The sequence below is a fragment of the Poecilia formosa genome, unplaced genomic scaffold, assembly GCF_000485575.1.
Source record: "Poecilia formosa unplaced genomic scaffold, Poecilia_formosa-5.1.2 Scaffold586, whole genome shotgun sequence".
Taxonomy (NCBI): domain Eukaryota; kingdom Metazoa; phylum Chordata; class Actinopteri; order Cyprinodontiformes; family Poeciliidae; genus Poecilia; species Poecilia formosa.
Window position 1 is genome coordinate 130607 of NW_006800525.1, and position 14372 is coordinate 144978.

General features: G+C 37.2%; 1 protein-coding gene across 7 annotated transcripts in view; it reads right to left on the reverse strand.

The window, feature by feature from the left end:
• LOC103129859 (ELKS/Rab6-interacting/CAST family member 1-like) overlaps window positions 1–14372 on the reverse strand; it is a 167649-nt gene that overhangs the window by 123893 nt on the left and 29384 nt on the right. For all 7 annotated transcript variants that reach the window (XR_001660118.1, XM_016665463.1, XM_016665466.1 and 4 more), the window contains one exon: window positions 8144–8311. Coding sequence is in view for 6 of the 7 variants with exons in the window: in XM_016665463.1 (XP_016520949.1) it covers window positions 8144–8311 (168 nt within the window). In the remaining variant the exon portion in view is untranslated. The remainder of the gene's footprint in view (window positions 1–8143; window positions 8312–14372) is intronic.

The following is a 14372-nucleotide window of genomic DNA, read 5'->3' on the forward strand; positions in this document are numbered from 1 at the left end:
TTGTCAGCAAAATTCACGTAATGTTTCCCTGATTAAGGAATAAGATGGATACAATTAAAATGTGATCATTTTTATAAATGTTCAGTTGTATAATTTATGAAAACTACCTATCAAGAGAAATAAAATTATATGCGATAGCTAAATACACATTAAAAAAAGTTTAGTTGGTTGTGTGAAATGGAAAGTCAATGTTGGTGTGAATGTTGGTAGAAAGGGCAGAAGTGGAGCTGATCTGGGAATATGCCTTGTAAGAGTGAACTAACTCTTCTCTAATTTTATGTTTTGTCTTCTCTGTTGTGGCCATTTCTCTACTTTGTATTTGTGAGACCTGGACATTTGGTGGTTTAGTTCATGGTGCTAATGTTTGTTGTGACAACTGAACTGAATAGATTTACTTATGAATATGTCAAGTCCTTCTTTGCATTTTGGGTATTGTGGAGGAAATGAATGACGTGTCTGGCATAAATGTGACATTAATCAACATATTTTAAATGATAAAGTAAAAAAGATAATTTTACACGTGCAAAGTGACTTTTTTTATTAAGAAGCAGCTCTGAGATAAACGGTATCACATGGTATTGTCACCAATGTGACAAAACAGAGAAATTTTGTATTTATGTTTCAACAATAAATACTAAACATCTCAAATAACATCTGAAACACATGGGTATAAAGTTAACATTTCCCAGTAAAACATTTCAATGCTTTCTTCAATGGATTACAACTCCGTTAGGAGTCTTTATTCCTTTTGTGGTCTCTACAGCTATCATGATTAGCACATGCCGAGTTATAATACGAGTTTGGGAGATATCAGGCCCTGTGTTTTGTAAAAAAAAAGATACAAAAAAAAAACAAAAAAAAAACAGAAGTGTAGTCTAAAACCGGGCTGTTCCCTGAGCAGAACCACAAACTCGTTCGACCCTTCTGTCTGCCATCCAAACAAAAAAGCAGAACTCTGCTGCTGCCAAGCGAATCATTTTCGGTAAAACAAAAAGGAGGCCAGGATGGAGAATGACCGCAATAAGTATACAATATTTTGTCTTTTTAAAACTCTTTTGGACCAATAAAAACCTCAAACAATAATTGGTCATAGTTGCAGGAAAGTAACTTGCTTGTCATCACCTCTAAAAATATGTTAGGGACAGCAGTAAAATCCATAGATTCTGGCGCTGACCTTTATGTTAGTGGGCACTTGAATACACAGAGGGACAATAACCGCAAACTCAACAATATGCAGTAATTCAGTATGTATTCCCCAGGAGAAATCTAGGTCATAGTCAGTAAAAACTGATTGAAAGGCCAAATATTGACAATAATGCTCTGCTGCTTGAAATAAAACGTCTGTTTAAAGGCCAGCCCAGACATGCGCATGTTGTTTCCATCACTTGTGATCAAAGAGACTTGATTCATAAAAATCTCAGACACTGTTTTGTCCTAAAGGGCAGGGACAAAAATGACTTTAAATGCAAGAAAGCTGGGGTTCCACTTAATTCGGCCTGTGTCTTTCAACTTATCTCCACCTGAGAAAGAAAACTTGAACTAAACCCTAGCACTATTATACAGTGTAAGAGGGTGCCTCCATGTGGCAGTTAGTTGCCATTGGCTTTGATAATGTCTGTTTTAATTTAGATTTAATTATTTTGAATTTATATAGTGATTTATGTGTATTTGAAGGGACATGACCTGGTTTCAGTCATGTCAAACAATCAGAATTGCATATCAGGTTTATATGCTTTTTCTTGTGTAGGTTTTTACATCAAAACTCTCTGCACACTACATCTGACTCAGAACATCAGCTAAACCTAATAAACTCCTCACTGCAAGAGTAGAGAGAACAAATCAAAAGAATGCACCACGATGATCAAACTGGATTTGACTACAGATGAAAAAAAAAAAAAAAAATCACATTTCCTGGGAACTGATTTTGTAAGATCACATAAGTTATCGTTTACAATTGTGTTTACATTACATGTAGCAGACAAAATTGTAATAAAATATTTGCCTGAATCCAGACAATGTGTTACCTTTTCCAACAGAAAAGTCAAATTGTGAAAATGAAAAGAAAGCAAGTCTCACAGCTCTAAACATTTTTTATGTCTTTTCCTCACTGATCCAACATGTGCTACTCCACAAAATGTAAAGATGCCACTTGTTCATCGGCAGCACATGAGCTCTCCTTTGTATCCGAGCACACACGCAGACAAAAATGCACAAAAGTAGACAGGACAACATCAAACACAAAATGATAAAGGCAACATGTAATTTATTGTAAAGGTACTACCGTTTCTGACAGTAAAAACAACCAGTTTGTATTTGTTCAACAGCATAAGATATTTACAACCTGAATTGCAAAGCCTTCATTGGTTTAGAAAAATAGTGATGATGTCAAACAATACATAAGAAATTGGAACAGAATTGCCAGATATGTCACTTTATGGTGAGACATTTTACAATTGAAAACAATGAACTGAAAAGCGAAACGAAGGCCGTACAAACATAGTTAATATGTGAATGTTAACATTTGAAATGCATCTGGTTTTATCGTAACTAATGTAATTTCCGCAGCAGGGACTCAGTAACCCCCTATGAGAGTGCTGCAATTATTAGCAGAGTGTTTGAGTAAAAGTTTCTTGTTCATCATTGACAGTCTTTCCAGACCAATTATATGCCAACAATAAATATTATCCTGTCACCTACATAGCATAGCTTTTAGAGAAATTTTACTTCGTTAAAGTCTTACTATAGTCATGCTTTTTTTTTTCTTTGTTTTAAACAAGTATTTAAAGAAAGCACTAGAATCTGACTATGTTATTTGACGGTGGTCCATAACGAAACATATGGATAATAAAATACACTTGTGGCTAGTTATATTTAGATTAAAACTATAGAAGTCCAAGAAAAACCCGTATATACATGAAACCTTCATGCTCAGTACCAATTCAAACAGAACAAGCATGTTTGCAGTCTTCTTCTGAAAGTTTATTATAATTTATGGCTTTTTTGTACATACATTGTTGAAAAGCCACATATTTTAATCAGTCAGTGTGATTATTATCACAAGTGTCAGGCTGGGAGCAGCACACAGCTCTGACACGTTTGACAGGTAGACAGCCTCCCCTCTCCCCACACACATTCCTGCTTCCAGAAGGCAATTTCAACAGAAACACTCCACTGCATTCATACATATCAATTGACTATGAATGCACACATGTGCACACATATAGGATCATGGAGACAAGAATCTAATTTTCACAGTCGTTTCTCTTGGCAGAGCAAAACAAACAGATTTAGAGAAAGAGCTGTTTAAAAAGAAAGATGCAATGCAATTGTGCAACCTCGGTCGTATACGTGAGGAAGTGTGTGTCCACCTTCGTCCAAGAAGTTGATCAACGTCCAGGCTCTTTAGGTTCAAGACTATATCTCTGAACCACCCCAGCTGCAGAATGCTGCAATGATTGCTGGGTAATTACAATGGCGCTTTAGTCCTCTCCTTCCAGCACCATTAGCATTAACTCTTTTTTTTTTCTCTGCAGGCACAGAGAATGATGGCAACAAAGAACAAAATTTAAAAGTGTGGCCACCTGGTGAGGACCACAACAGCTGTTTGTAACTTCTGACCCAGGTCCAATTTACAGTGATCTGGTGAGACAAGTGTAATAAAGCATTTAGTCATACAGTTTAACTCAGAGTTCAAGAGTCAAACTGAGACTCGCTTTCCACTGAGAATTTTAGTTTTAAGTGCTTTTCTCAGATCTTTAGGCATGAAATACTGGACTGCCAAAAAGTTAACTGGCCTGCTTGACTGATGGTGCGGTATCATCAGTACTGCCATTAGCTTTCAGTCCTTCATCTTCTAAAAAGTCACGAAACACATCTCGCCTTCTGAGGTGAAGTGTGCACGTTTTGATCAGGCCAGAAGTTGAACGTGAACGGCTCGAGTCTCAAATGTGACCCAACACGGAGTTTTGTCTTGACGGATGTGTAGCCTGGCTTCAATCAACCAGCCTTGGGCTCTCACTATTAACCCAGGCTGATTGCTGATAGCTGCAATGAGGTGGGGGGGGAGGGCAGGAGCAGAGGAGGTCCTTCTCGCAGGCAGTTTGCTAGAATTTCCCCAGCTCCAATAGCCTTATCTGTGGCCATGTCTCTGGGCAGTGATTGGTCAGCTGGTATCCATTAGGATGAAAGGCAATGGTGGCCTCATCGCAAATCTATCAAGACTTAGCGCGTGCACTCACTAGCGCATAAAAAGTACAGTAAAGAGACATCTAAAACGTTTTTGTTTTGTTTTTTTTAGTCTGAGCAACAGCTGTGAAACAATCTTCTACCTGGAACACCTTTGCATCAGTCAACAGATGTGTGTAGCTCAAATATATATGGCAGTTTTTTTTTTATGTAGCAGTATTTTGGTATTGTTAGACATCTAAATCCCTTTAGGTTGTAAAAAATGATAAATCTTAACATAAAGACAGATATATCACAAAAATGTCCAGAAAACGTCTTGTTTGTGCATTGATTAACCCTAATTTCGATGTATGTTCAGGACCCTTAGATTTATGCATCTATGTAGATTCATGTGGGCTATAATATGTTAGAAATAGTAAGCTTGAAATGACTAAGACTGTACAAGGATGGATATAAATTCTCAGGGTAAATAATGTTTATATACAGTGGCATATAACTGCACATGGCAACAACAAGTTGAGTTGTTCTTGTTCTTAATCTCAACCAAGCAATCACTTAGACTTGACGAACTTAAAAAATCAGATGGTTTAAAAGAGCAATAAAACTGTACGTTGTCAGAATATAAATGATAAATGACACAATTAAAATAGCATATAATCGGATGATCTGTTTGAAAGGTAGGATGTGAATGCTGTTTAAATCATGGCACAATTCTGTTGTTATACAGCAGAAACAGGATTGGGCCAAGAACAGATCCCTGGGGTACACCGTATGACAGATCTGATGAGTCAGACATTATTTGATTAATGTAGACCCTGGATGATCTGTCTGAAAGGTAGGATGTGAATCATTGTAAGGCAACACCAGTAAATCCACAGCATTTGAGTCTATTTATCAAGATGACATGATCGACTGTCTCAAAGGCAGAGGTAAGATCCAACAAAACTAAGACTCTGTAATCTCCTGAATCAGCTGCCAAGAGAATGACACTTTAAGTACAACAGTTTCAGTTGAATGCATTTCAAGAAAACCAGACTGAAAGATGCCCAATATATTGTTTTACTTTAGGAAATATTTAAGTTGTTGTGCCACAACTTTTTCAAGAAGGCAGCAATGACAGCAGACCATAGTTAGTACTGCAAGAGTCTTGCAGAGGCCAACACCAAAACAGAGGGTGGTTCCCTAAAAGGCCTAAAAAAGCCAGAGGAGACTCACCGCACATTATAAATGGGAGAGCCCTGTGTGGACAGGGGATCCTTCCACATGGACACACAAACACTCAAGCATGCAGTCCAAGCAGACGCAATCAAATCTTTCTGTCTGAGGCTGCTATGGGTAGGAACATGATAGTGGGCATATTATACTTCTACGCACACAGAAAGCCTTTCTAAAAGCATGAATATGGATCGCAATGACCACAATGTTTGAACATGAATAACACATGTATGCCAAAACCACACCACAACCGGCTATGCACACAACACAACCCTAACCCCGTAGCCAAAGGGAGGGGAAAGAAGAAATGCAAATGGAAAAAATAAACAAATAAATGCATCATTATGCATTGGACATGGTCTCATTGACCAAGGGCTTGAACAGAGCCCCCACTGTTCTGTGTTGTGATACATAAGACCAATGTGCTCACAAAAAGACAATTTCTTCATTATTTTCAGTCATATTGAGCCTCTTACTATTAGGATCAACCTGTGTCTCAAACTACAGCAATGACATCATGAAAGTATGCAATAAGCAGCGGTGACTGTCCAAATAACATCTGGAAAGGGAAGATGTATTCCTCATATTCTCCTTGGACTCAGCATAGCTAACTAATGAGGAATACATACTGCAGCTAAACAGTCTCTGTGGTATTACACCACCCATGCCTGGACATCATTGTGTTTATGTTTTTCTGTTTTCTGTGTCTTCGGTCCAAAAATGTGGATATTATCACATATTTACTATAGTGTTTATACCCCTTAAGTTTCTTTACATTTTGTCTCGCTACAAACAGAAGCTTGAATGTCTTTCATTTGGATTTTATGAAAATGTCCATCATAAAGCACCACATAATCTTAAAGTTTTCAACCATTGTTTTTTGGTAACTAACACAACCTTTGTCCAACCTTCATGATTCTGTTTGTCCTCCTGGAATGTGAACTGCCCCAGTTTAAGCCTCCTTCTCCCAGTATAAGCCTCCTTCTCCCAGTATTACCATCTTAAGCAGCACCATTGCTTTTTGATAGACTGTACAGATCCATGACATCAATCCAAAAAATTATAAAATTTGTGATTGTAATGTGGCAAAGTGTGAAGCATTTGAGGAATATGGATATTTTTACAAGGTACTTTGTGCTGGTAACAAAAAAAATAAATAAAAATAAGTAGTGTAAACTAACTCAAGACTTTTAATTAAGACATAAAAAGGACAAAGTCCCCGACTCTAGAAATACATTTTAGAGTTAATCCTTGGATTGTCTAAATTTTCCAGACATTTCATGTTTCAGATTTTCCTCTTTTTATTTCTACTTTATGTCACACAAACGCAACCTTAGAAAATACTTAGTGTCTTGTTTTTCAGTATAGATTATACATATTCTTTTTGACTCAGAAAAGATCAGAAACACTCAGACATGCAATGCATTTAATGTTGAGTCATAAAATATCTAAAGTTAAGAAAATTGCTGTTGAATTTTATATACTGTATTTTTTTATATACTTTATTTTCTTTATTTGGTTTCTTTTTTTTTGAGTAACAGCACTTGTGTTCAGATGTGACTTGTGTTACGTGAAATTTCATTTCACTTAAATAACCTTTCATTTTATATGTACAGCATAGCAGAAGTGTAACATAAACACAGTAATCTAAACCAAAAATAGTCCCACCTCCACAGATCAAAACTTTTGCCACTGTGTGACCTTTGAAGAGCATTTTCATTAACTCAGCAAGAGGGAGGGAGGAAGAAGTCTCTAATCTCTAATTTAAGGACATGAGAAGAAACTAGGAAGTTAAGAGAAGACCTTTACGTGTGAGTAATTGGTCTACAGAGAAACGACCAACATGCACACCACAGGTAGCAACAGGCCCTGTCTTAATAGCTACCCTTATAAAAATCATTAAAGCCTCACAGACATGTTGTGCAAATGTGTGTGTGAGTATGAGTATCTCTGTGTGTGCAACCATAAGTAGGGGGTAATGTGTGAGATCCGACACCAGCTAACAATGTTAGCATTTTTCGTTTACGTTCTACAACATATTCTGTACGTATACAGGGGATGCTTGGGCATAAATTCATAACTTGACCCAATGTAACAGATGGTAAGTTACACATATAACTACATGGGAAATCCTTTGAGCAGAAATTTGAGGAGAAATTATTTTTTAATAATTATAACATAACAGGAAGACACATATTTTAACTGAAAAACATTTATATATAAGGCATTAAAAACACCAGCTTCTAAACCAAAGCAAGTCAGTGGATGATCAAAAGTTCAATTTGTAACCAAAACATTCCATCACTTTCAGTGAAAGGAAATATGGTCAATTCATAAAAAAATCAATAATGCCTTATTACTTTTACAGAAAATATCTGGATTAATTTAAAGGTTCGGCCTACAGGGTGCACCAGAGGGTGACAGTATATTCCAAATTAATTATGTGTATAAGAAACATAAAAAATAAAATAAAATACTGTCAAAAAAACAACAACTTTCAACTGTGATTAGCATAATTATTCCTTCCTTTTGGCCAGAATGGGATGCTGTGTTTTTATTCCAAAAACAGAAATAGTAGCTCATATATCACCAGTCAAGTGATGAAAAAAGACCTAGGAAGATGTATGTCCATCCACTGTGATGTACATCACGTTTGTAGAAAATAAAAACAACTTGAGCAAGTGTTAAAAACTTCAAGTACAGGATTCATGGAAGCATGAATATTAAGTTATGTTAAAATTACCTTCTTCTGTAGGATATTCACTTTTCTCTCCTTGACGTCCAGCATGTCCTTCATGTCTCTGATTTCTCCAGCTAGTGTGCTCTTTTCATCACTTAAGTCTTGCAGTTGTTTGGTTTTCTTAGTCAGAATCTGTTCCTTCTCCTCCAGGCGCACTCGCAGAGCGTCCACCTATAGTTGATCACAAAAAGCAATAAAAGAGAATTTAAAAAAAGAAATGTCACCATTGACAGCCCACAGTATAGGAAAGGAAAAAAATAAACAAAATTAAAAAAAAAATACATCAAAAAACTTTGGGTCCGTTTATTCAACAGTTAAGTAGTCAGTACCAGAAAGAACATCTCTCAACACACTTACTTGTTGACATTTAGAAGTATCAAACATTGTTTGACTTAATGTTCACAATATAAAGCACTGCAGAGTGATGCTGTAAAAGTATATGTAACAAAAGAAGGAACATGGAGTCACTTCTGTCATTTATTATTCCGAGTGTTGCACGATTGGTCAGGTTCTGCCATAGATCACGTTGCTCACTTACTTCATCCCTAACGTTTTAAAATAATCTCTATCTGGCTGTGTGCTACGAGCTGAGAGACATCTGAACTATGTCCAAAACTCAGGTTGGGCATCAGTGTTCTGCTAGACTGGCTAAAAATAATCCATATGTACATCCACATCTTAATCTGGCCAAGATGACCAGAAATTCTGCTCCTTCAACAACTGATTTAAAACCAGGCTGAGTGAGTTCATTTGAACTGTACATGTGCTTTTAAGAGAGACACAGAGAGGCAGTAAAAGACAGCCTATTATCAACTGTTTTTACAAGAATTACTTTGAAACATAAGGGGCAAAAGACTTAAGGAACAGACTGTTCCAGCTCATCTCTCAAAATATTTCACAAGGCGCTTTCGACATAAACCGCCTTTTATGTCGACATAAAGACAAGATAAAATCAACATAGTTTAAAATCTGATGAATTTTCTCACTTTACACAATAGAAAACATGCCTTGCATTTCAAAGGTCATAGGAAGATACATTGTCTTAGGAATGCTCTTAGGAATTTGCTCACCAGTTACATCAGGCTACCAACAATATATTTTTGTTATTTGGGATATTAAAACATTGTAGCAACAGAGTAACTGAATCGTTTAATTATGAACTGATCTAAAAAAAATAAATAAAAAAAAACAGCTCCAATTAATAAACAGATAAATTGTCTCCTAGTTTGAATTGCTAAGTCAACATTCAAAACTGTGCCCTATCCCTTAATTTAATTGATTTCCATTTTTCATGGGGAATCTTGAATGTCTTCCAAAGCTATATAACGGTTAGCTTATTACACTATATTAAGGTTACGGCTATCATGGTTTATTGGACAGAGCACTCATCTCATCTGAAAATGTTTCAAAATTGGTGTGGTCCCATCCAGCTTCCTCCTGCCACATGTCGATGTGCGCCTGAGCAGGGCACTATAACACAAGTTTCTTTCCAATCTGCATAGCGGTATATGAATGTGTGACAGTTTGCGAGAGCTGAATGAATGTGGCTGAAGTGTAAAGCACAGCAAGGTTGGAATGACTAGAAAAGCACTGGTTAAATTTGATCCAATCAAGGGTTTGACCCCCAATTGTGCTTTTAATCTTTTAGTTACATTGGATAAAAGTAACCTGCTAAATAAATTCAATGTAATGACAATGTGTTTGAGCTAACATGTAAGGAAAAACCATAGGCCAATTAGGTTGGAAAAAGAAGAGTGTAGAACTACAGCAGACTCGCTATGGTGCAGGAAGCAGGAAGTTTTGACTTCAAATACTATATCTACACGTCAAAAACTGAGGTGCCCTGTGTTTTCCTAAGTATCGCAGGTACCCCTAAAGTCTGGCTTTAGATGCCAGCCAAGAGCTCCAGGTGTAGGATGCTAAAGTATTTATCTCATGTTGCGTGTCTGGCATACAACCAAAGTGTAATACTGAGGATGCCTCTGTCCTCCCCAAATTACATTTGCACACACACGCACACGCATACACACACATTAGACCAATCACTAGTCCTTTGTGCTTCCATACGTGTGTGTATGTGTTCACAATATGTATGACAGAAAGAAAGGCAGACCTCCTATGCTTCAACTTCACCTGGCAAGAAGCAATTTAGCAAAAATGTACCAAAGGGGCCAAACAGGAAATCCCTGCTGTCTCACCTGCACAAGTCTGCTAAGCTGTGATGGTGTTGCACAGTTGCTGTGCTAATACCCTCTTAAAGCTCTCATCACTGCCAGAAAGCCGAAGCAAGGAGACAATGTTACATAGGTGAGCAGGCACAGATGAATGAATGAAAACGAGAAAGGGTAAAGCAGACAAGAGTGAGAAAAGGTGGAAAGAGATTATAGAATTTCTTCACAGATCATTTGGCTGGAGGACATTAACACCACAGAGATGCTGCTCCATCATTGGCTTACAGTACTTCATGAGAAGATATAGAGGAGTAAAGCCCATAAGACTTTTATCAAATGGCATACAGTAGCTAGTTAAAGAATTGATACATCTTAAACTTTTTCCTCACATTTTATCACCTTACAACTACAAACCTTAAGATTTTTTTTTATTTTTTTATGTGATAGACCAGCACAAAGTAGCACATCAATGCAAAATTGTATTTTTGGTCTCCATGTAAAACAATGTTTGGAGGAAAACTAAGATATCATGTCATACATATAAAAAACCATCCCCAAGGCAAACATGGTGCAGGCCACGAAACAGTTGATAATGGAGCAGAGGTTCATCTTTCAGCAATCAAAGACCATAAACATACATCAGAGCTACAAAGTTTAATCAATTAGATCAAATCACCTAACTGTTCCATAAAGTCTTAAATCCAACTGAGAATCCATGTCAATGCCTAAAAGTAGCTGTTCATCGTGGGTATCATTGGTATTTTTACAATATGACAAAGAGGGAGCTATTTTTCAAATCAGTAAAAGGGGATCAAATTTGCCTTTAGATATACAGTACAAAGCTGGTGGAGACATACAAAATCAATAGACTTGGAGTTGTAACAAGCAAAAGTAGGTTACACAACATATTGACTCAGAAAGCTGAATGAATACAAATGAAAGCCACAGAACATTTTGAAAACTGTTACATTCTTAAGAATACAACAGAAAATACATTGAAGTTAATCATTGTAGCTTTACAAAATATAAAAATATAGAAACTAAACAATATAAGATCATTGATCTTAATTTCCGCCTTTCCCTCCTGGTAATTGTTGTAATCTTTATACAGCAGCCCTCTCCCTCTGCATTAATGAAACCCATTTCTTTTCTTAACTTGTAGATTGACGTTGAAACAAGCCTGAAGATATATGGACTACACTGGACTTTGTAAATAGAAATTATTTTTTGTGTGTGTTTAAGGTTAAAAAAAAAAAAAATCAGAATATAGAGATTCCATTCAGTTCTAAAAGCAACACTTGAGAATGAATGGAAAACAAAAAATATATATTAAAAACATCTATTACACCACCATCATCATCAAAAAAAAAAAACAAAAACTGGTGCTTCTCACTCAACACCACATTATTTGAAAAATTACCCGAATATGCATTCAAGATTCTGCAGTTGATAAGATAATGATTCTTGGCCACATGCGGCTTTTCTTTCAATTGGCACAGACACAAAGTATTCTAACACATGCAAGCACACATCCATACAGGCTACAGTATTCTCAGCACACAGGCATCCGTAAGCTTACATGTAACATGCATGACCACTGATGCATAAGCAGACCTTAAGACCCTCAGACTTCCTCCTTTCATGCTTACAATGACAGGCAAATGTGGATTTTGGAAACTGGTTAGCAAAGCAAAACTGAGGCTTAAAGAAAACAGCTTCACTGTTTGTCCTCACCTCCCTTTTCTGTGCCTCACATTTCATCATAAAAGTTTTTCTGGCAGGCAAATTTGCAGACGTATTGGTGTAGGTGCCGGTGTTTGACCGCAATAGGCAACACAGAGACAATATGAGTATACCACAGTCTAAACGGCAGAACCAGAAAGACCACAGCAAAGGCCTCAGGGTGCACCAAAAGTCCCATAGTAACATTTGGACCCTCACTCACCCACCTTGGAGTCCAGAGCCATGAAGAGTCTTTGGTCGATCAAAAGATATCCCTCATAAATCCAAATATGAGTCTTTAAACCCTAGTGACAGTCATAGAAATGTCATTACTCACCAGAGCTTAAATCACTTTTATGTTGCTAAACAAAGAATATCACTTTGGACAAAAAAGCACTTGAAAATGTCCCAGGTCCAAAGACTAGGTCTGGTGAAATGTAGCCAACAAGCAAGTTCAGGTCTTCTTGAGCCGCTGCGTGCCTCTACACAAAACTGTGTGAGCTATTCACTTTCCTGGCTGTGTGACATCCCTCAGGCCTGTGTAAACACAGCTAAAGGCAACGATTAGACATAATTTATATAAAGTTCTGTGAGGGGATATTAATCTTCTAAATTTATGGCATAATATTTACCTAATTCATGTTTTTCAACCCAATTATTTGACCAGGTCTGGTTTGTATCACTCTGAGATGAAAGGAAGGACTATTTCGTTACAAAACTATTCAAGACCACCACCATGCTACATACCACCTACATTCATTCGAATATGTCTTTGTTAAAACATAGGCATCAAACAGAACCCAACACACTCCGACATGATGAATAAAGAAAAGAATAAATGTCGACTGATGGGTTCAAGCACCTTGTTTTGCTCAAGTAAATGTCTACCTTATTAGAGACTGGTGAAAGGTGATTAAAAAAACGGCTTTATCCAGCTTATAGAATACCTGTACATACAACATATGCACTGTACTGCCTAAGACAGATGGTGTGTAGGCACCTGACTTCAGATATAGCTTGCGTACATAAGCATAAGGGGGGTATTGTCAAATAATCTGTAGTTTTCTAATGAATCAACAGAAACTTAAAGTAGATGTCAGGAGACAGTGTTAAAAGCTGACAGCCTGAAGACCAAAGCATTTATTGTTTTCACTGAACAGCTCATGTTGGTGTGCTAATTTATGGCCTACAGAGTAACTGCATGTGTTGTGTGTGTGCGCGTTAATGTTAAGCTTCCATAGTTGAACAACTAAATCTATGTCTAATTCAATAATAGCATCAAGAGTTCTTATGCACTCTGAGTTTTATAGCTTTTTTATGTTGCGTGCTGCTCTAATTTTACAGTTTTGAGAGAAAAAAAGACAATGATTTGTGTTCTTATTTCTCCATCAAGGTTCTGACCCATCAATGGACACACTGGCTCTGACTGTAAGTGTGGTCATGTGGTGTCACAGAGCTCTGTCATCATGACAGCTATATTATTCCAACTTGGATCAGGCAAAGATTCCATCTCCCCCCATCTGAAACCATCACAGTGAAGTCAACCTTATTCACCATACTGTTTCCCTAAGTCAGGTGTCTGCAACCCTTAAAATCCAGTTACCCTTAATCTAGTAAAATTTGTTTATAATTACAAATAAGCAAGCTGCCTGATAAGGAAAACTGTTTCTGTTCTGTAAAAAGACATAAGATGGCATGAAATGGAACTCAACTATCAAGAAAGACCTGAAAAAGTTTAGTGAACTCCCACTCACTTTTTCAGTCTATTAGTATAATATAACTAAGGTGTGAGTTTTTCCAGGGCCTTGTGCTGATACTTCTCCCACTTTGAACATATTCACTGCAGATCACTCAAGGATTACATCTGAAGCTAAATTAACAAGTAAATGCTACAGAAAATTCCTCCCAACCTCCACCTGCCAACCCAGACATGACGACATCAGGTCGCATCTGTGCGGAAATTAGGGCCATTCCCTGTCCTCAGGCTAAGGCTGTGTGTCATTTGAGGAGTGTCTTAAAAGTTAGGCTAAGGAAACAGTCTGAGCTCTGATCAGGAATTGCATAAAGGGACAAATCACCTGAGGGGCCAGCAAAGGATAATAAGCGGATGTGAACTGCCTCACAGCAGGGACTGTAGGGTGGAAAGAGGGGTATGGCCGCCTTGAATACTGCAACATCTGTTGATAAAATGTTTGTAATGCAGCTGTCTGCCCACAGGCTATACAAAAAGAGCATGGAAAAATACAGAGGTTACCAGAAACAAAAGCAGGGAAAGAAAATGACACATTTAGATAAAAAAAAAAAAAAAAACCTAGAACGTCATCATTGTCTAACAATGG